The sequence below is a fragment of the Mesocricetus auratus genome, unplaced genomic scaffold (assembly GCF_017639785.1).
Source record: "Mesocricetus auratus isolate SY011 unplaced genomic scaffold, BCM_Maur_2.0 Super-Scaffold_100020, whole genome shotgun sequence".
Classification (NCBI taxonomy): Eukaryota; Metazoa; Chordata; class Mammalia; order Rodentia; family Cricetidae; genus Mesocricetus; species Mesocricetus auratus.
The window spans coordinates 2,855,235-2,878,263 of NW_024429201.1; the positions used below are offsets into that span (position 1 = coordinate 2,855,235).

The 23,029-nt window shown below is 38.3% G+C and overlaps 1 protein-coding gene across 4 annotated transcripts in view; it reads left to right on the forward strand.

The window, feature by feature from the left end:
* Parp8 (poly(ADP-ribose) polymerase family member 8) overlaps window positions 1-23,029 on the forward strand; it is a 171,725-nt gene that overhangs the window by 143,008 nt on the left and 5,688 nt on the right. For all 4 annotated transcript variants that reach the window (XM_021234514.2, XM_021234515.2, XM_005082778.4 and 1 more), the window contains exons 16-26: window positions 3,496-3,588; window positions 5,069-5,194; window positions 6,097-6,162; window positions 10,530-10,597; window positions 12,856-12,904; window positions 13,887-13,999; window positions 14,226-14,298; window positions 15,421-15,490; window positions 18,089-18,162; window positions 19,357-19,426; window positions 20,206-20,290. In XM_021234514.2, the coding sequence (XP_021090173.1) occupies window positions 3,496-3,588; window positions 5,069-5,194; window positions 6,097-6,162; window positions 10,530-10,597; window positions 12,856-12,904; window positions 13,887-13,999; window positions 14,226-14,298; window positions 15,421-15,490; window positions 18,089-18,162; window positions 19,357-19,426; window positions 20,206-20,290 (887 nt within the window). The remainder of the gene's footprint in view (window positions 1-3,495; window positions 3,589-5,068; window positions 5,195-6,096; window positions 6,163-10,529; window positions 10,598-12,855; window positions 12,905-13,886; window positions 14,000-14,225; window positions 14,299-15,420; window positions 15,491-18,088; window positions 18,163-19,356; window positions 19,427-20,205; window positions 20,291-23,029) is intronic.

A 23,029-nucleotide genomic window follows, 5' to 3' on the forward strand; every position in this document is an offset into this window, starting at 1 on the left:
CCATTTTATGGATCTGAAAACAGCTGCATATATGTTCCAGGGTCAACAAGATCCAGTTGTGTGTTTTGTATGTTGAACTTTCATGAAATATTTAGTCTGAACAAAAAGATCATAGCCAAAGTGTTTGAAAACCATTCCCAACACCATGCTTTCCTCTTTACATAAATGCATACCAAAGTCCTCTGGAGTTGTAGCATTTCTGTTCTCAGTAAAGGGTAATTTAAATTCATTGAAAACACAAATTTCTTAAAATACAGTTAGGTTCTAAAATATTCTTTGAGACTTAGAAACAGTGCTTGAAATATGTTTTTATTGCTCAAAGTTAAATTGCTTTGATTCAAAAAATTTAAATTTATTCATCTTAGCTGAAAAGGTCTACAATATATCATATTTTAAGGACACATGGAAAAGGTTTTCATGCCTTTATGTTGGTAAATAATGGACATTATGTAGTAAATTTGTATGTGTTGCCAATAGAGGGCCTTGCTATGGTCTTATAGTCTAAATTGTTGGGACACAATTATTAAATCTTAAGGGCACATATTAAGATAAAAGAAGAAAAGAATTAATAGTGACAGACTATGTTGCATGATTTCAATGAAAGCGAGTGAAGTAAACTCATTATCACAATACATGTTAATAGATGTTAAGTGGCTATGTACAGTTTGGAATTGAAACTGTGTTTTCTGTGTAACTGTCAATCATGGCAGCTTTCATGAAGAGTACACAGGAATAACTTCCGAGTAGGAAAAGGCTAGTCTGCCACGTAACTCCTTTTGTGGTGCCAATGAGGAGTGATTCTGTTTCTCTTCCTTGAGTATGATGCCCTTTCTGTGAACAGAGAAGCCTGATTTCTTCATTCATTCATTTAGAATTTCATGAATGTACATAATGTACTTTGATTATATCAATCCCATACTTCCCATCCAACTGCTCCCAATGATATCCCCACAGCCCTTTCATGTCATCTTTCCATAACCCTACTGGAGGCCACCTCCCTGAAGAATGATGACTCTAACTACCCTGGCTGTCTTCAACTGTCAAAGCCCCTCAGCTAGGATTGGGACTTCATGGCACTATCCTCAGTCTATGCTGGAATTAACTGGTTTTATCTTGTTCAGCAGGTCTTGTATGGGCATCTGCAGTTGCCATTAGTTCATGAGTGTAAAAGCTCTGTCATGTCCAGAAAACACTTTCTTAGCAATTCTCCTCAACCTCTGGCTCTTAAAAACCTCTGTCCTTAGGAGTACAAGAGGCAGAGGGGATGGAGGACACCAAGAAAACTAGGTCCACCAAATAAGCATGAACAAAGCTCCCGTGACCTCAGAGACTGAGGCAGCAGAATGTCCAGGGTCTGCACAAGTCTGCACCAGGTTCCAATTTAGTATTTTTATGGGATTCCTGAATGTGTAAACAAGGAGGTCTCTGATTCTTGTGCCTTCTCTCGGGCTCTTTTTCTTCTGTCCGTTTGTCTTTGTCCGCTCCAATGTATTAGTTTTTGTCTTGTTTCACTTTATTATATTTTAATTATTCCTTAAGTGCCTGCTTGTTTTCTATTCAGAGACAGAAAGGGGTGTATCTTCATGAGAAAGGAAGCAGTGAGAAACTGGGAGGAGTAGAGGGAGGGGAAACTGTAGTTAGGATTCATTATGTGAGAAAAACGTTTATTTTTAATAAAATGAAAAAAAGAAGAAAAATCTTTCTGTCTTCTTCTAGAATCTCTGCTGGGCTATCTGGGAGCGATTGCAACACAGAAGTTCCACTTAGGGACAGACACTCCATACTTCCTTATTCTCTGCTTTCTGACCACTTGTGACAGAGATGCCTAATTTTATTACTTTATGTAATTTGAGAATTTTCTTTTAGTACCATCTTGTATTGACAATTCAAATGTACAAATATAGTATAGGTGAATAAGAGGATATTACTGTACAAAACAGATATGAAAATGTAGAAATATTTACCCAAAAGTTGAATGTTTTTGTATCTTCCATTTTGAAGTGTTTTCACACTTCACTAACACCTACTCAGTGTGGTGTTGTTATGGTAATAGATTAATAACAACACTTCCTGTCTAGTTGCTACATTACAAAATGAGATATATGTTCTTGTAGGAATGTAACTATACTTTCACTTGTAAATTTTCAGAATGATGGAAAGTTGTTTTGGTTTTTGTTTTCAGAAAACACATTTCCTAGCTTGCCTGATTCCCTTCTTCTGGCTGGTGAAGTACTAGGTTTCCAGAAATGAGTTTTACACAGTTGAGTATGGAGAGGGATTACTTTTAGACAAACATTCAAAAAGAAGGGAAACATGTCCATTAATCAGTTGGGTCATAATTTTGTTCATTAGAATGCACATTTATTGTTTGGTGACGACTGGGCAGTTGGCAAATGTATGGGATTCAGACGTTTATAGGTACAGGGTCAGGGGTGTGAATGCGGGAGAAAGCATATGGAAACCATTTCACTGGGTGAAATTACCAAAATTCCTGCTAGACAAAGGCAGAACTGCTCATGAATCCCTAGGATTGTCAGTGATGAGGAGCATATATATATTCTCCATTCCCAAAACAGAATCAGACTTGCATTGTTAGGATCAACAAAAGAAATGCAGCAAATTCTTTTTCTTAGATCATCCCCTTCAGGGATTTTGCCAGAAATTGTGATGCGTCAGGCTTTCTAGCCACAAAACCACACATATGGGCTACTTCTGAACATAAAGGATGTTCAGAATGGAGCCATTCTTTCCCACTAGCTAAGCAACAGACCAAGTCATCCTCTAGAAGCAGATAGCCCAGGAGCAGTGGCACTAACAAATGCCTTATGTCTGGTGTGCAGAGGCACAGTGGATTGTATCGTGTTAGGCTTCATCAGCTACCTAATGCAATGTAACTGGGGAGATAAGATAAATCACGGGGATGACACTATATTAGATTTGAAAGATGAGAGCTCCTCCAACGTAATTGCAGAGTGTATATTTCAGCACTGTTGACCTCAGGAGGTTGTTGAAGACAAAAGTCTGTGCAAAAAACCAATCTTTCAAGAGCTAGGTAGCAAGCAAGTAGAGTCCTGCTTGTTTTTTTGAAATAAATTTCCTAAGAAAAAGTGAGATTCTCCCGTTACATCTTTTTTTTAATGTAGTGTTGTGTATAGATTTATTATCTGCCCAACTAGGCATATACTTCTTAAAATGAATATGTCTAATATGCATTGTATATTGTGTAAAGAGATATATTTTGTTGCTTAATATTCTTTTCATTGATTGCTGAGTTGTCCTGAATGGAAATGTCTACAACTTGCTGAAACAGATCATTTATCATTGTAGTTGGTGAGTCTACAAAGAAGACTGTTGTTACCTCACTGTAAGAATTTGTTTATTATTAAGTAGACATGACATGATTTTCTCTCTTTCCATTGATTATATAGAGTAATGTCCCACATATGAATTGAAAGGTAGTAAGATGTACTGCAATTGACTCCTGTTCTCTTATAGCCCACAGTATGTGAGAGAGAGCTGTGTGTATTTGCTTTTCAAACCCTGGGGGTGATGAATGAAGCTGCAGACGAGATAGCTACTGGAGCTCAGGTATCCATGCTAACTGGGTGTTGTTTTTATTTGAAAACATTGTTCCAGTCTACTGCTGTTGCCACTATGCTGTTCTTCAGGGGAGAATTCTGATAACTTCTTGCTAAAAGAAATCTGGAATTGGATTTTTTTCTTTTAAGTCTGTGCTTTGTCATTTTGCAGTAGTCTAGGGGAGACATTAAACAATTTTCTTTTAAAAATAAGTTTCTTGCATTGTAAATAGTGCAAAAAGCCCTGCCTGTGTTTTTTTGTAGTTTTGTCTATTTTTGCTTTTTTGGTACAGTTATACTTCTACAAAGCAGAGGCCTGTTTATTTTATTTAACTTATTTATCTTTCTGGAGGATTTCACCCTGTAGCCCTGGACGTCCTGGAAGTTGCTATGTAGATCAGGCTAGCCTCCATCTCACAGAGATCCACTTGTCTCTGCTTCCCAAATGTTGGTATTGAGGGTATGCTCCACCAGGCCTGGATTTTTGTTGTTTGTTTGTTGTTGAAAGCAGGGTTACATTGGGTCATCTTTATTGAAACAGGATACTTGTATGTGGCTCAAACTGTCCTTGAGTTGAACTTGTAAACCTACTACTGCGTGGTGTCTCCAGGGCTGAGATTATAATCATGTACCATCGTGTTCCATTTACTGTGCACTCTTAAAATGCTTGTTGAAAATCTCTGTGGATGTAGCTTTCCCTATTCATATCCACACTGAGTCACATCCATTCAGATGAGGTCCTGCCGTCCAGTCAGTAGCATTTTTCTTCATTCCCTTTCCAGAAACAGCAGGTTCTGGGAACTGGGGAAATGAGGCTGCTTAGCATAGACAATACTTAGCATAGACTGTACTAGTCTCCTTGTAAATCAGCAGAGGAATCATTGAATATGTAGCAATAAAGCCTCTGTATTTAACAATGATCATTAATAGCTTTTGACAGAGGAGAGGACCAAGAGGCAAGGTAGCTTCCAGCAATTTGCTTTTCCTAGAATATGGCAAACTCATCATGGCTTTTCTAACCTGGGGAAATGTTCTCCCCTACAGTACCAGATCTCTCCCTCACATCATATTCAGGTCTCTACAATAGCTTCCGTTCCTCCATACACACTATTATCTAACACCTGCCTTGTTATCATTCCATTTAAGAACACCAGAAACTGCAGTGAAAGCATGTATTCCTTTGATTGCTATTTGTATATTTTGTCCTTTAGACTACACACAGCACTCGAGCACAGACATGTCTTGTTCATCACACACTGTGTGCTCATGACAGAGACATACTCATGAGCAATCAGAGGCAACACGTATCTGTTATTTTAAATCAGTGGTCCCTTCTGGCCAAGTTTGGTATAAAGTCATGAACCTCAGATTTGAGAGGAAGGTGAAAGACCTGGGACTTCCTGATTACATTGTGCTGCCATGAGCAGGACCAGACAGTAGCAAAACATCTGCTTGAAACCAGCAGTGACTCATCTTATGTGTTTTCCAAGGTGGTAGATCTACTCGTGTCCATGTGTAGATCTGCATTGGAATCTCCTAGAAAAGTCGTCATTTTCGAGCCATATCCTTCTGTAGTAGATCCCAATGACCCTCAGATGTTGGCCTTCAACCCCAGGGTAAGTGGTCAACCCCAGCCCACCATGCCAAAAAGCTCCTGCGAACCACGATGGAGACTTTAGTATGATGGCTCTCTTCCCTTTGAATGTCTGTCTTGTCAGGTGTACCCATGATAATTTTAAGGTCATAGCCTGTGTTTCAGGATTCTGTAATCTCATTGGAATACAATGAACCATAGTCAAGGTTTTCCCTTTCTTCTTTGTCATGTTGACCTCCTTCCCCTGTTGCTCCCCAACCACCTCTTTAGAAGTTAACAACAGGTAAATCCATATTGTTAAAAGACTCACATTTCCTAAGAAAATCATTCCATGAGCACTTCTGGCAGAATCTTTCTAAAATAACAGAATTTCAAATCAATTGAGAGCCAGAATTGCTTAGTTTATATTATTGTTCATCTCTAAACCATTTTAGAGAAAGGACTCTATAATACACCTCAGAAGAGCTTTCCTTCCTTGTTTACATTCTGCATAGAAATGAATCATTTGAGCATACACTGTCACCTCACTCTTTGGGTAACAGTGTTCCAATCTAAGATTAAAGCACTTGGGAGACATGAAGTATATCTTCTTCCAGAAGGACTCTAAGCTTACTTTATTGCTTTTTGCTCTGGTGTGGTGAAAGTCAGAATCAAGAGCCCAAATCTTTCTGTATTTTGAGATTTTTATCCCAGAGAGGAGAACATGATTTTGTGCCCTTATGTAAGGAATGGTGCTTTAGTTTTTCTCCCCTGTGATTCTAGATATCAATCCTCTGTCCTTGAGCTATCTTATTACAGTCTTTATGTACCATGGTTGCTTCCACACTGCTTTGATGGAAAATGCATGTACAGAAATAATATGCTTCTCTAGTGAAACTTGCAAAGACTTGTAAGTGAATAATGCCGTTTTTCTTTGTCATATAGAAAAAGAACTATGATCGAGTAATGAAAGCTCTCGACAGCATAACTTCCATCAGAGAAATGACACAGGTAAAAATGTGGTCTCTCATACTCTTCTACCATTCAGTCTACGTGAATAAAATCATACTTTAAATGTCTTCAGAATAACACTGTTACAGAATGTACATTTTCTCCTATACAAGACATAATATAAAGGAAAAAATGTGCTAGGATGGATAAATTCAGTTCTGTCAGTGTCTTGGCATGCTAAAACTGAATTTTAAAGAATAAATGCATGATTATAATCTTAATATTTTGTTCTTAAACTTGAGTAAAAGCCCTTAGTATTTGAAGTTACTCAACAGGATCTTTTAAAACAGGATTTAACTCTAATAAGTACCATCTTTGGTATTAGCTGATGCTAATAATTTCAGATATTATTTTGAATGTTAAAGTAGACAGATTTGGAGCAATAGAGACTGGTGCTGAATGTGTACCGCCACATCTGGCTATAGATATTCTTTGTCGTTGTGTGTGTGTGTGTGTGTGTGTGTGTGTGTGTGTGTGTGTGTTGCTTTTGAGATAACATCTCAAGTACTTCAAGCTAACCTTGAACTTGCAGTGTACCTGAGGATACCTGAAATTTCTGATCTTCCTTTGGCTATCTCTTAAGTGATGGGATTACTGACTTTTGCCACCACAGTAGCTCTAGAAATATCCTTCCTCCCTCCCTCCCTCCCTCCCTCCCTCCCTCCCTCCCTCCCTCCCTCCCTCCCTCCCTCCCTCCCTCCCCCTCCCTCCCTCCCTCACTCTCTTCCTCCCTCCCTCCTTTCCTCTCTCCCTTCCTCCCTTCCTCCCTGCCTCCCTTCCTCTCCCTTCTCCCTCCCTCCTTCTCTCCCTCCCTCCTTCCTATATGTGTTCATGTGATTCCTTCAGTCCCTAGAATTATTCTTTAAGATACAAAATTTCAGGACTGTACAGATGGCTCAGTAGTTAAGGGCATTGGCTTCTCTTCCAGAGGACCTGGGTTCAATTCTCAGCACCAACATGGTAACTCATTAGTGTTTGTAACTCAAGCTCCAGTGGGTCTCACTTCCTCATACAAACATATATGCAGATCAAACACTAAGTTACATAAAAATAAAAAATTAAAAATACTGAAAAAATGATAAAATTTTCAGCAAATATTATAGTTAACACAGAACCTATAACCACTTTGGAATGGACAGCCATGCTAGGAGTATGAGCTCTTGCTTCTTGTTCTCAGGGAGGCTCTGATGGAATGGTATGCTAAACGGAGATCTAGGTTTATTATGCAAACTTAACACATCCTTGTGCTGTACTCTAGCACTTGAGAAAACACTGTTGAAGTACTGAAACATTTTGACTATCAAAATATTGGAAAGAGGTTTAAAATCTTCATTATAAATAGGAATTAATAATCCAAAATTAACTGTACATGTTGTGCACAGCTTGTATATGTCCATTTTAGGACTGCCTTGTGCCAGATACCTTTGAGTGTATGATGAGTATAATAACTTGGAGTCATTAATTCTCTCTTTGGAGGGAGGATAAGTCTTCTCCTGGTCAGGTTCACTGAATTTCTGTTCTATCCCTCCTCACCCCACTGTTGTTTCCGGTCCTCTATTGAAGACATTCTCAAACGTACATTTCAAACTTCTAATTTTTGTTATTGATTCCTTTGGTCATTATTTATTCAGGATGACCAGTATTCATTCATTAGTTTGTTCATTTGTCCCTTCCTTTTTCCTGTGTTCCTTCGTTCCTTCCCTCCTTCCTTCCACAGTTTATGTTAGACAGTGACACATATGGGTGTCCATACTTCACAAGTGATACTATTTGCTTTAAGTCTCCCATTTCTTGTAGTTACTGTTCTAGGCTCATAATTTGTAGTATTCTCTGGATTATTTTTCAAACAGCAGTTATTTATATGATGACAGAAAAGAATAAAGTGCATTTTCTAGAGGAATAAGGAAGAAAAAATAATGCCACATCTTATGTGAAGATAAATATTTTTAGTCATGGTATTTGTACTATACTCTAGAGTCTAGAGTCTAGACCCATATATTATTCTTAGATTTAAACATGGCTGCAGACTCTGACTCTAGAATCTGCTCACTGCCAAAACCTGTTTCTTCATTCTGGGTAATGTAAGCTATTTTAACAGAAAGCAATAGAGAAGTTGAATCAGTCTAGGAAGTTAGAGGCCAGAGTTGCATAACTGCCTCATCATGATGTGGCCCATGACCTTGGGCAAGTTGCTTAGTTACTTGGAGCCTCAATGTCTCAGTTTGCAGTTAGGAAAAGTCACTCTGCATTTTCCCCTGCAGAGTGGCTGCATAGGCATGCTGTCAGGTTTTATGAAATTCTTTAAGCTCTTCCACAATATTACATTAGCCCATGTTTTAAAGTCCCAGCTAGCTCTGAACTGTTCTAAAGAAGTTGTTCTTGGTCTGTAATAAAATATTTAATTTGACAGTAAATTCTATTTAATTTCTCTTGGAGAAATTCTACATAAATTGCATTTAGTTTTCATATAGAAATGCATTGTGGCTATAAGTTTTCCTTTAAAATTAAAAGTGTTCAACAACAAAGAGAAACACTGCTGGGGCTTTGTTAAGGGGTGGGACACCTTCTCTTTTGAGCAGCACAGTAGACAAGGGGCTGCAGTGTAAGCTGAGCTTACCTCCCAAGTATTTTCCTTCAACCCTAAGAGGAGTGAGACTTATAAAGGAAGCTGAGGAGTTATGTGGAAGAGACAATGTGTGAACAGAAGGATGAGACAAGGGGAGATGTAAAAATGGAAGATAATAGAAGGAACTAAGTGGAAAGTAACTGAAAGCACTATGGCAAAGTTGGCAAAATTGGTGGTACAATGTATGCTGTGTGGTAGCTTTGTGGCTTCTTAAGACACACACACACACACACACACACACACACACAGTTGGGGGGAGTATGTGTAGGGGGATAGGAAGTCATTGCTAGTAATTAGTGAAGGTGGAATCCAGGCTAAATTTGGCCAAGTCTTTGCTTTTTATCTTCTTTTATTTTTAATTTAAACATATTACATCATGTACCCCCTTCCCTTTTCTTCCGGACTTTCTTCATGTCCCACCCCAATCCTACTCCTTTCAAGTCATAACCTCTTTTTCCTCAATTACTATTGTTTTACACACACATGCGCACGCGCGTGCGCGCCCGCACACACACACACACACACACACACACACACACACACACACGAATAAACATATGAATGCAACCTGCTGAGTCTGCTTAGTGTTGCTTATATGTTTGTAGGATTGACCACTTGGTATTATGTAACCACTTGGGGGATTCATTCCCCAGAAAGGCTAATTCTTCCTCTCAGTAGTTGTTAATTGCCTATAGTTCTTCGTCGAGGGATGAGGTCCCATGAAGTTTCCGACTTCCACATTAGCATGTAAACTGTTATTGCCTTTTTTCAGGTCATATGTTCAGGCAGCCATATTGTAAAGATTTAGTGGAATACAGCTTCCTTGTCATATTTAAAGGCATAATCTCTTAGCAGGCTTCCTGGTTTTCTGTTTCTAACAACCATTCTGAGCCCTTTCCTAGGATGTTCCCTGAACCTCAGATGTAGGGACTGTGTAGTAGATTCATCATCTGGGACTGGGCACCCCATGCAGTTAGTCTCTTGATTTGATTCATTGAGGCTTTCTGTAATGATTTCCATCTGTTGTGAAAGCTGCACTTACATAAAGGTCTAAGTATTCAAGATGCAATTATAAAATATACTGGTTTAGGAATGGCAGTAGTACTTTCTACTCTAAGATCCATGACCTCACCAGGCCATGTGTAGTTGACTTGGTTTGCAATACCAGGCATGAATTCCCTCTTTTTGAGGAGGCCTCAAGTCCAGTTAGATGGCTATTGGTTGTTACTAAGTCATTGCATTGTTAGGGATATGTTATCTTGTTGGTTATTGTCGTGGTTCATAAGCCTCCCAGCTGTGTAGGACTATTCATTGCTCTTCTCCTTTGGCAGTTTAATAGCACCCTATGGCACTATGAAAGCCACTCCTCAGAGAGGAGGCTTTCAGGTCAGGTCCAGCTAAGGTCCTCTGAGTCCTTTGTCCAATGTGCATGTTGTCTTCAGCAATAACCTTCCACTTCTGAGAAGTAACCAAGTACAACAGTAATAGCCTCCTTTGCTTTAGTGGTCTCTTGGGCTTTCCTGTTGGTCATGTCTCTTAAATACAGCAGGCAAGTCCTTTTACATGCTGCCTGAAGGACATTCCCTACCTACCTACCCCTTGTGTGAAGAAGGGAATTTGCTCTCCCCATGCCAAATCTATATGGTTTTTATTTTAGATAGACTAGACATATATGATTTTCTTTTTTTGAGGGAAAAGTGGATTTTAAAGAAAAATGAAGGACTGTAATTTTATCTTGCAGGCACCCTATCTGGAAATCAAGAAGCAGATGGATAAACAGGACCCCCTTGCTCATCCACTTCTGCAATGGTATAGAATTGTAGTTTTCCTCTAGATAAAAAGCAGTAGCCTTTTCTCTGTTTTTAAAGGTGCACGTAGTGGGGGGTAGTTATTTCATAAGCCCTGAAAGGTACAGTTCTACAAGCCTGTGAAACTTGGGGATTTTTTTCCATCCAAGAGTCCTTAATGACTCTTATTTTAATTAAAACTTGTATATCACAAGAGGAGGAAGGTGCTGCCATGTGCACAAGAGGGGTACACAATACACTTGACAGTGGTTAGTCTACAGCCTTAAAGCATATGCTTAATTAGATTATGTGTTGAAAGCATTTTGGCTCATTTAATTTCCAAGTTCATTGAGGACTTGGTGATAAAATGTAAATCTTTTCAGTGAAATCTTGATATATGTTTTGTATAGTTTGCATCCTTAACAAGGCTAGTAAACTTTGGTTGACCCTTTGCTTGACCACTGTGTAAGTATGAGCCTGGTGAGGGACACAGCACTCAGGCCAGCCTGGATTCAAGGAGGACTGTACAACAGAGAGGAAAGGTGACCTGAGAACACACTTTGCTTTGATGCCTGCCTCAAATAATTTGTTCACTTTCATTTGCAAAGTGGAGACAATAAGAATCGATAAGGGTTTTGTGTACATGGCTCTTTGAAATAGCTTAAATAGACTTACCATCGTTATCTTAGAGTAGTACAAATACAGAGATTATGAGAGATTGGTCTAGATAAACATTGGGGGTGACAAGCAGTGGAAGTTTTTATGAATGTCATTACAGGGAAAAGAGTCCAGTTTTCTTGGGTGTCTGATTACCTTTGCTGAGTCAAAATAGCCTAATAAGACAGAGGCAATCTTTAGGAAAATAATTGACCCTGTTTGTATCTGTTAGGATCTGGCATTAAAATCTTGACAACTAAGAAAAATAACATCCTTTCTTAACATCTCACATTTTCTCATCATACTCAAAATTATAATGAAAAAATAACTGGAATTTTGCCAGGTTGGCTAACAGATGATACATGGGAAATCTGGTTCCTATCTAGGGTTCTTAGACTCATTAATAAAACAATTTAAGAAGGGAGTCAAACAAAAACTTCCAACAAACAAACAGCATGGGCAAGCTATAAAACCTAGCAGCTACCTTTGGCGGGGGGTATGGAGGATAAAGAGCAAAAAGGCCATGCCGTATAAGTTGGCATTGATGCCAGATACATGGTCGAAAAGGAGTCATATATGGGGCACGGGCCTTTAGAGAAAGAATGAAGGTGGCTCAGATGTGGAGAAAGCCCAGATGTTAAGGAAATCATGCCTAGAAAAGAGATAAAAGAAGTTACACATTTTTGAATAAGAGAAGTGAAAGAATACAATGATATTATCTTAGCTATGAGACCCAGTAAAGCTACTGCATTGGGGCTGGGGATTCTAGGTAGGAAAAGTACAGTATCTCCTTAAATCACTGCTTATTCCTATTTCTGTGGCATGTCTTCAGCTGACCTTCCTAAGAGTGGTGTCTCAGTCAAGTGAATGACCGTGTCCAGATGGAGTACTAGGTCTCCACCCAGGCTAGGAATTATATTCTTGAGTAGAAGGTTGTTTTTTCCCCCTTAATCTACTAATTTCAGATGTATAATCCTATTCTTTTTCCCCTTGAAGTCAGCCCAATTCCAAATTTTTACTAAATTTTTATCTTTTTCTCCAGTTCAGGGAAAAGAATTTAATCAAACATTTTATAGTCTTCTCTTCTACTTTATACATCATAGAGTATAAAACATTTATTTTTCTAGTATCTGAGTTAAAAATGGTCAACTTCAGTATCTACATATGTTGACTTTTGTGTATAATCCACTGTCAACTCAAAAATCTCACGTATTTCAACAAACAGAATCTTTGTGGAAATACATTTTTTGTTTAGAAAACATAGGAATCAAAACCATCAGGTGCATGGACCCACTTTTTATTTATTAACTGTCATTATTTGAAAGTATTGAGTTTCTAAATACGTTCATTTTGCTAATATTTGTGGTTGTGATTACTAAAATTACATATTCACAAGTTTTATGGAACTACTTCCCAGTGAGTTTCCCAGATGAAAGTATCTTTTTGTTATGTAAGCTCCGTAAATTGCATTAGAAGTAAACCAAACTTATGTAATAGACTGAAAAGCAGAAAGTTTTGTGGCACAGCAGGTAAAGCGACATTTCAATCACTTACCGACTTGCATATTAAACAGTCAATGTATTTGCCACGTAGTTGTGACTGACTGGATCATTTCACTTTCAGGGTCATCTCAAGTAATAGGTCACATATTGTGAAACTGCCAGTTAACAGGGTAAGTTCCATCTTCATATATTCACCCAGAAATGGAAGAACGTGTTAGTTCAGAGAACTGACCACTGTGGCTCTCAGGCAGCCTGTCCCAGATGGATATGACCCAGCTTAATTCTTCAGTTTCAGTTTGTGCACTAACTGCAAACCCTTCCGAGACTCAAACCCATATTCATTCTGCACCTTACCCTTTTAAATAAATAAAAAATTCAACATGAGAGAATGAAGTCTTCCTAGAAGAGTTCCTAAAGTGGTGTCGAGGGAGAGATTGGAGGAATACTTGATGTCACAGTTCTGCCTTCCCATATTTGAAAGGGAGCTTCAGACACTTTGCTTATCAGCCTAAGTAGTGTTTAAACAATGTTTAAAAAAAAGATAATGGGTCCTGATTGCAGTACTCATCACCACCTAAGAGCAGCGTTTAAAACTCTTATTTCCCTGTTTTCAAATCTCCACATGGGAGATTGCTGCATGTTATATTCCTGTGTAAATATCCAAGGTGAAAGGGAAATGATGAGGGAGTCTTGTCTTGCAGTTCCTCTGATCTCTTTCCATTGTTAAAGAGCAAAAGCATACAAATAAAGCAGAAGGATGGTTTTCATTTTAAAATCGTGAATTAAATTTCCTGCTTAGCAAATTCCAGAATATTTTCTCAGTGGAGTGTCTAATATGTACCTATGGAATTCTACAATAGAAGCCTCAAAAAGAAATGTAATCAAGAAAACATGAAGTGTGAGCATGACAGCATAGGGGAATCTGAATATAAATCTCTTTGGTTTCTCTGTTGCCTCTTGCTTTCACATTAGCCTAAAGAGAGTTGTTTCCTATGGGTATAACTTAAGCAGGGTTCCAAAAAACACATAGTTCTTGAACTGGTCTGAAAAGCTTATTAGTGTAAAATTCCTCTGTTTGAAAATTGGATAATTTGGAGAATTCCTAAGCTGTTAAGAACTTGACATGTTATTTGTTATCATTTTGGGTGACAGCAACTGAAGTTCATGCATACGCCACACCAGTTCCTCCTCCTCAGCAGTCCACCAGCCAAAGAGTCCAACTTCAGAGCTGCTAAAAAGCTCTTCGGGAGCACGTTCGCATTTCAGTGAGTGTGGCTGGGAGGGGAAGAGTGGGCTTCTAGTCTCCCAGAGTGTGGGGGAAGAAAACCCTGTCCAAGAAGTCGACATTAAACCCAACCAATCAGCTGTAGGAGTATTTGACTTGGAAACTAAGAACTTTGAAATGTATCATGCCTGCTTAAAGTTGAGACCAAGTATAAAGATCATTGACTTGTTGACCTTGAGATTTCCCTCCCTGCTTCTGTGTTCTAGTGGCTCTCATATTGAAAACTGGCACTCTATTCTGAGGAATGGTCTTGTTGTTGCTTCTAACACACGTCTGCAGGTAACATTTTTGCATGTTTTTAAAAAAAATTTGAGTCCAGTTATTCTTAGAGGGGCGATGTGAACTTTAAAGCATTTATTTAAAATACTATATGGAATATATAAGAAAGATAAGTACATTTGCACAAAATAACTGAAGCAAAATTGCTCTATGCTTAACAATGAAGGGTTCTCTAGGAGAAAAAGTGAAAGAATGAAAGACACTTTGAAAGTCAGAACTAAACTATGGCTGTGCAGAAAGTAAAAACTGTCCAGGCATTCAATCCATTATTCCAAAGTGTATTTCTTCGGTACTGTGTTCAGTGTGAGCCCTTACAGAGAAGAAGGTGTGAGCAAAGGAGATGTGCGTGGTGCCTGCTGTTCAGCCTTGGGCACAGTGCTTGATATTATCAGTGTATTTGTGGTTGGAGTCCTGAACTCTGCTGCACTCTTCATTTTGCTAATTCCTCTTCAAACCCATCCCTCCAAGTTGTTCCTTAGACAGCATAAAAACAGGTGGAAAGAAAGTCAGCCCAGTCTCCTGAGCCAGTTATCACTGTACAGCAACAACAGGGTGACAGAATTAACTATGCATGTCTGAAAGTGTAAACCCAGTGACTTGGTACCAAGTTACTACTGCTAGTGTGTGAGGGCCCTAGAGCATAGAAATGAGAGACAAGAACTAGTTTCTTGGGTCACTGGAAATGTTTCAAATAATGAAGCTCCTTTTAACTTGAAAAATATAGTGGGAGATTAGACTAGTAGATGAAGTACATAAAATTGGAGTGACACTTTATTCATATTGTGGCTTGTGAATGTTCATAAAAGTGCCTTTCCATGCTCTTCAGCTCTTCTTGTTTTTAGATTTTTAGATTCGTTAAAAGGACTGACTGTAGTCCTTTGTAATAAGGGGCTCTATTACTGGCAGAATGGAGAACATTGGTTGACTCTTTTTCCTCTCATTGTTTTCTTTATCAACTTACTGTAAACATGATAGTAGTAATGTTTTCACATTGAACCCAACATAAGTGTACTATCATTCTTATAAGACTTAATGGTCCAACATGAAAACAATTACCCTCTTCTGTATGATATTAATTCAGACCATTGACTGACATCTTTCTCTCTCTTACATCGGAAATAGCTCCATGGTGCGATGTATGGGAGCGGGATCTATCTTAGTCCAATGTCAAGCATATCGTTTGGTTACTCAGGTAATTATGTGTTTCACTTCTCATTTCAACATTACCACTTTCATGACTGGAATAGATTAGATATATTTGCATTAAATTCACTTAACACTAGTCATGTCTAAAGGAAATTGCTTGCTAGTATTTTAATGAGATAGGGGATATTGAAGGCAAACTGCATTCATATGCTGTAGGGAACCTATGAAATATAAAACATGGAAAGAATAATCTCCCCTTATTGGCATTGAACAATTCCTTGGGTAGGAGAATTTATGGTTAGTACTTCTTTGCATTTAAAAAATTTTAATATAGAGTATTAAATGCTTTGTAAACAGATTGAAATTACACAGAATTTTTAGATTTTTAAAAAAGCAAATGACAGTTTCTCTCTTGTCCACTTTTAGCTAGTTCTATGGCAGTTGTGTGTGTGTATGTGCATGTGTGTGTGTGTGTGTGTGTGTGTGTGTGACATGATCACACTGTATAGTTCCAAGGGATGTTGTACACATGGTTTCCAGTTGTCAATCTTAGTAGCTCTACATTGCAAGAAATGATACTTAGGCAAGTCTATTAAGTAGGAGTTCATTAACCTGGCTCATTTATCTATTCATTATTTATTACCAGGATTTGTGCAAATTCAACCACAGAAAGTCACCTTTTAGGGATGAAATAAAATTGGAATACTTAAAAATAGATTTTACATAGAAATTTCAGTAATAAAAAACTAAAAAAATGTTGATGGAAAGAAAATGTACAATTTTAGAGGATTATAAAATAGCAGAAAAGGGAGATAGAAATGTATACTAAAAGATATTAAGTAGGCAAAATAGGTACAGATATTACCACATGACTACTATTGTATCACAAATTGGCTTAAATATAAGGGAAAACAACCCCTTCATTATGTCCATAGAAGCTTTGGGTCAGGAGTCTAATGCATTAGTTTGTCATATGATGTTTTTTGTCTCAAAACATCCACTTTGTAGCACACAGTTGGTGGATGTGTTGTCCGTTGGTCTAGCATAGCTTAATCCCAGGTGAGTATGAGTTGGAACTGATACCTAAGCTCCTAGATGTGACTGATCCAGTTTGGTGGACCCAGGAGCATTGAACCCAAACTGTCCCAGAGTGCTAATAACACCAGGCAGCTCACACATCAATGTTAGCATTTCTGATCTTGTTTCTCAAGTCTCATGTACACATAGTCAGGCAAGGCCTTCCACTATCTCTGTTGGTACTATCTGTTGATGAAGGAATGACAGGCTACATTGTAACAGATCATGTTAAGAAGTACTGTTATAGTAAGATATCCACATAACATTAAGGATAAATGTTAGAGGGAAATATAGCATTGAGATAAATTATGTAAAATTATTAAAATCATACTTAAAATGGTACAGAAAAAAAGCTAAATATTTTTTAGAAAAATAATACATCATCAGCATATATAATGAAATGACAACAAAAATCAAACACCGTGACTTCTACCTCTTATGCTAGTACAGACTCCTTAGATGGGTTTATGAAAAGTTGGGGGAAAGGTTAGGTACAGACCTTTAATGGATGTGAAATTCTGTCTCTCTGTGTGCATTTATTGTGGAGAGTCCATAGCTTTTATAAGATTCTGAAGGACTCTTGATATATTTTTAAAAGTAGGAATCGAGGACTTGGGATGTAGCTTGGTGATAGAGGCCAGGGACTCTGTTCATAGCTTGGATTGATGTAGGGGCCAGGGGTGTAAAAATCTCCAGAGACAGATGAAGTTGTGGGTGGTTTTGAGGTCTGAGAACATAGAGTCCAGACAGGGGGCAGCCCTGTATGCAGTAATCTTCCGTTACCTCTGTGCTCTGCCAGGTCTGCTATCTACTTGTGCAACTTTTGAGGAATGCCTGGCTTGGAAAGGGTTAGACAAATATACTTTGCAAATTGTTGTACATCTTTGCTCCTGCCACCAAGATATTTATTGAAACTGAAGAAGTTTTTAGTTCCTGGTATGATGGTACATTGGACACTCTCATTGATTTAGTTCTGTGTATTCTACAGTGAAATATATATTGGCTCAGTTTTCCTAAAATCTTTTACAAAAGGACATCACATCATGACTTTACTAGAACAAGAGCTAAGATTTATGAGTTAGCATAGATAGAAGAACACAAAGTTCCTTGACTTAGAACCATTGCATTTCTACACAGAAGTGAGTATATATTAGTACTTTCCAACACCGTGGTGAAATATCTCATTGTTGCTGTCTTCATTCCCCCACTTCATCTTGTCCTTGTATTCAGCAGACAATGAGGATGAAAGTTAATTCAAATTAACTAAACATTTTAAATCAACTTTTAAGAATTTTCTAATTATGGTGTATTCCAAAGAAATTTCTATCCCCATTTTCAATGGCAAGAACAAGCAGAGATTCTGACTCCCAACTCTCCTGTGTGTGTCAGACCTGCAGACCATTCACTCCAGGAACTGAGGCACAAGTAGGTGTTCCCCTGTGAGCCTCTTATAATCGTCTCCGGCTTGGTGTGATCAGAAGTACAACTTTTGACATGATGGATTGTACTTTCATTTGCTTCAGTCAACCGTGTCTCTGAGTTTCTGTTGTGCTGATGTTTCTTTCAGGGATGAACAAGAAGCAGAAGGTATCAACCAAGGACGAGCCAGCTTCAAATAGTAAAAGCAGCAATGCATCGCAGGTGCTGTGGCCACTCTCAAGACTGTGTATGATTAGTGAATTGCAGCCTCATTAGACTGCAGGATTTTGATAAATTCTTAGGATTATTAAGCCAAAACATGTTCTTTAAGTGGTTATTTCTCATAAAGAATTAAATACACTCTAAATGCAAAACTACATTGCTTGTAGGTAATAATTAATGTACATTCATGAATATGCACGCACCTGCATACTCGTACATCAGTGTCTTATTCAGTCAGTCATCATCAGATAAGCTTCTTCCTATAGCAGATTGAAACAGATGCAGAGACCCACAATCAGACACTTTACACACACACACACACACACACACACACACACACACGTCTCCCATTGTACTTCCAGAGTCCTAGATTCCAGGGAATAAAAACAGATTACTATTCCTGTCCTTTTAAACACCATAATCTGCTGGGGGGGGTCTACGTAAACAAACTACCGATATGCTTAGGTTAACTGATTACTAAGTGACAAGAAAAATAACTCAGAGAGAGATGTTCAGTATTATAGTGTGAACATTTATATTGGAATAATTGCTAAGTGGTGTGGTCAGGAGAAAATACTCTGAGAAGGTAACCTTTCAGTGTAGTCTTAGAGATGGAGAGGTTATGAGCCATGTGACTCTGACAGAAAGAACATTCTAGATGGAGATGAGTAAAGCTCTTATAGAGAAAATAGTGACACCCTAGGCAAACTGAAACCCATCAGATGAGCAATGAACTTAGCTTATCTAATATCTGAATAGTAAACTGCCTTCTACACGAGGTGCTTTTGAAACCTCTGTGGCTTAGTAAATGCGGCTGTAAATGTGCGTTGATTTTGCTGTTTGCATAAGCTGGAGTGGTTGAAAAGATCCTGCAAATTTCATTCTGTTTGCCTTGATATAAACTTGCCAGCCTCGTTGGTAAGCCTACCTTTGCATGCTAGTTGTATGGTCTGATGACAGTGAGCTCTATTTTAACGTTGCTTCAGTTCATCAGCTTATAAATAATTTGATAATGAATATGTGCATAAACTAAAGGATGCAACAAAAATAGCTGATATTAAAAGAATGCATGGGTATTGGTAGATAGCCCCTGAAGCCATCTTAGTTACTCTTACTTTTTAACAATGAGCACTTGTTGATGCTTACTAGACTATCTCATTTTTACTGTAATTTTTAAATTGTTTTATGATTTAGTCTCAGAAGAAAGGACAGCAATCCCAGTTCCTGCAGAGTCGTAACTTGAAATGCATAGCCTTATGCGAAGGTGAGTGCCTGAGTCTTACCCCCTAGCTTTCATTCCCGAACTTAAGTGTTTTTACAGAGTGCTCATGGTGGAGTAGTGAAGTATTGTTCCTTAAGACTATCTCAAGGGACACTGGAAAATGAACACAACTGAGATTGCAGAGGTTAAAACCAAAGTGCAGAATTGACATGGGTTCAGACGGCGTCATATTATTCCTGGCAGATTTCCTGAGTGCAATTCAACTTTCAGACAGTGCAATTCTTGCTGGTTACTGCACTGCTTCCTCTTAAGTTGGGACTGGGCTACGTGCGATAAGGAAAACTCTGAATAAGCCAAGCTCTGCAGAGATAACACGATAGCCCTTTCCTTTCCTCTGGCAAAGGAGTTTCCTTCTGAGCTCAGTACAGACAGAAGCTGTTTGTGAGATCATATTCTTTTCCTCGTTCCTGCTCCAAAGTGTACAGGTCATCTTTTCTTTGTATCAAGACTGTCAGCAGCCACTAATGTCTGCCTCAAGTTTTCAACACTCGAATTTTACATGTTACAATAAGTTGCTGTCTGTGTGACATCAGGTCCTATGTGTTTCTGATAATAGTCAATTGATTTTAGTTGTGTAGTGACTTTTTCTTGGCTTTGTTTATATTTATTGACAACTGATATGGTTAGGCATTCTTTATATGTTCATATGGACAGCTATTTTGCTTTTAGATTTCAGAGAGAAGGAAGGTAATTGCTTAAAATGGATTTCTATTCTCTTAGAATTAAATAGCTCTTTAATCTTGTCTCCAACTGTCTTACAGTGATCACGTCACCTGACCTGCACAAACATGGAGAAATATGGGTTGTCCCAAACACGGATCATGTCTGTACACGATTCTTTTTTGTGTAAGTCTAAATGATCAAATTTGTGCATTGTTTATTTTTTTATATAAATAAAGCAGTGACTGCAATATTATTTGCTTACTTTAGCTGCCAAATATAACAAACAAGTAATTGAACTTCTCATGAGTCTAATGATTGTTGCATTTCAATAAGCTTATTTAGGAAAGTGATAGTTACATGCTGTTAATTTGGAAGAACGAAAGGAAAATAATATTTGTAGCTGTTTATATACTTTAATGATGAAAGATTTTAGAATGGAGGACAGAGAAGGCAATGATGAAAATATTTTAGAAATATGATTTCATAGAATATGGGCTGGCAAGGTACTGCATGTTGGTCTGTGTGTGTGTGTCGGCACACAAGTAGAAAAGCATCTTTTTCATTCCAAATCAACTCATGCAGTAAGCCAGTCTGGCTTTTCATTCCGTCTTTGCCTCTGCAGCTCCACTTTCCCTGTCTGGCTACACCTCTTCCCTGACTTTGGCACAGAAGGAACTGCGTTATTGGTCTTATAGTTTGTGGAGTTTCTGAATACATAGTGAAAAAGTGATGTGGGTTATTTTCTAAGATGTCAAAGTGATGGCATCAGAACTGCTGCAATCTATTATAGGTACGCAGAACCCTGTATGTTTTGTGTTGGATCCATGAGCATGTTGCAAGGTTGTCCTTTGTGACAGATTCTATGGAAACTGTAATTTTCTTCTGGCATTTACTTACTGGCTTTGGATTTCACAGCCGTGGGGTTGGTAGACAGAACCCGTGTTTTTATCAGGTAGTTTGAATTCCGACTCAACAGAAATCAGGAAGAACAATCACCAAGTTGCATAACCTCTTGATGCTTCATCAGCAAAATGAGAACAATATGCCTACCTGCATGAGATAGAGCCTCAGCAGCAAGCAGATGGCTCAAAAGGAACATGGCGCTTTTATTACCCACAATTAGATGATTTGAGAAGGTGTAGCTGTGGGGCAGCAGGAACTAATAGCAGTAGGATCATTAAATATCCTCAGGTCCAGGTGGCTGACACAGGAAGCAGTCATGTCAAAAATCCACCTGACCGCACCCCACTCAAAGTGGACTCCAGTGGAGCACGAGGCTGAAGTCCACGCAGGTCAACCTCCAAGGGCCAAATGACATCAGAGAAGGGCTCTGAGGACCCGTGGGCTACTAAGAAATCTGTTAGTATACATCACTTTGTACAACTGTTCTGAAGCCCATGTAGGTCTCCACTGCAAAGCTCATAAAAAAAAGCCTCTACCCCTTTTTTTGTCTAGTTGATCATTATCCATTGTTAGAATTTCAGGCCTCTGGAAAGCAGCCTTCAATGATAAAATTACCTCATTGAGCAGGCTTGTGCTGTTCATAAAAAGATGACTGCAGGTCTTTTTGTGTAATCTCTTTGTTTTTTAGCCCCCCAAAATACAGAGTTTTTAAAAATAACAACTTTCTATACCTATGTAGTTCAATTTCCAATATGTCTCTTTTATATTTTCATAAGCAATACATAAAACACATGCAAGGGACTAATTATGGGAGAAGAGAACATGTATTCTCCAAAGAAGTAAATAGAGAGGAGTAAAAGATCTGATGGAAACCAGTGTACCCAGAAGCTTTCAAGATAATAAAAAGGGGGGAGATTTTATTAAGATAATTTGCATTGCTTTGTAAACACAAATGAGATGTCATCCCTTTTCTTTGCGCTGTCAGTAGACGAGACTAATTAGGTAAGACTGATAAATTCAAAACACACCAAAGAGAGAATACATTCAGTCATTATTGTACATTCTAATTACAGCTTTTAGTCTCTTTCTTCATAAAGGACACAGCCACAAGGTCCTTGTGATGTGTCTCCCTTATGAGTGTAGCATCTAGGAAAAAATTTAGTTGATGAGAATGAAAGCAAACGTTAGGTAAAAACTTAGTCTGTTATTTTTACTTTTTAAATTTTTGTTTGTTTGTTTACATTGTATGATTACTGATGTTAGGAGCTTTGTCTGACTATGAGTGTATAAGTTAATATGTGTTTCTTATAAGGAGTAAATGAAAATTCTGAAAAGTAAGACAATTTTCATGCTACTCTGATTTCTCAGAACTATGGTGATCATGATATGGACACTTAGTGTCTTATTAAAAAATTCATCCAGCAACTCATCTCTCCAACATCTCAGCAACATGGAAGAGAAAACTAACGTGACATGGTAGGGAACAGCCTAGTGTGTAACAAAGGGACACTATAGGGAACACACTGGTGTGTAACAGAGCAACACTGTAGGGAATGCACTGGTTTGTAACAAAAGGACACTCTAGGGAACACACGGGCATGTAACATGAGATTAAAATAAAATTGAAAGGACTGAACTGCTTTTGGGAGGAGAGGTAGAAGTTTGAAAACTATTTTTTAGGAAATCCCTGAATGAATCAACTAAGAATAAATCCTTTAGGCAAAATGTCATCATTCAGATGTCATGATGAGATCCCAGCCCATTTCTAGCAGGAAAAGTTGTAAAGCTTGACTTCCCACCAACCTGGGGACCTGTGGCCAAACATACTGAGACCCATTATGTGTAGACGTAAGAGAACTGACTTCAAAGGGGTTATAGGATGAACTGAAGCAGAAGACCAAGCACACAGAAAAATACAGCACACTCAGTGAAGTGTCATCCCTCTTCTCTCCTTTTTATTTTTTCCTTCAGTCTTCAGTTACATTCATTGTGTAGTGCAGACTGGTCCCGAGATCTCAG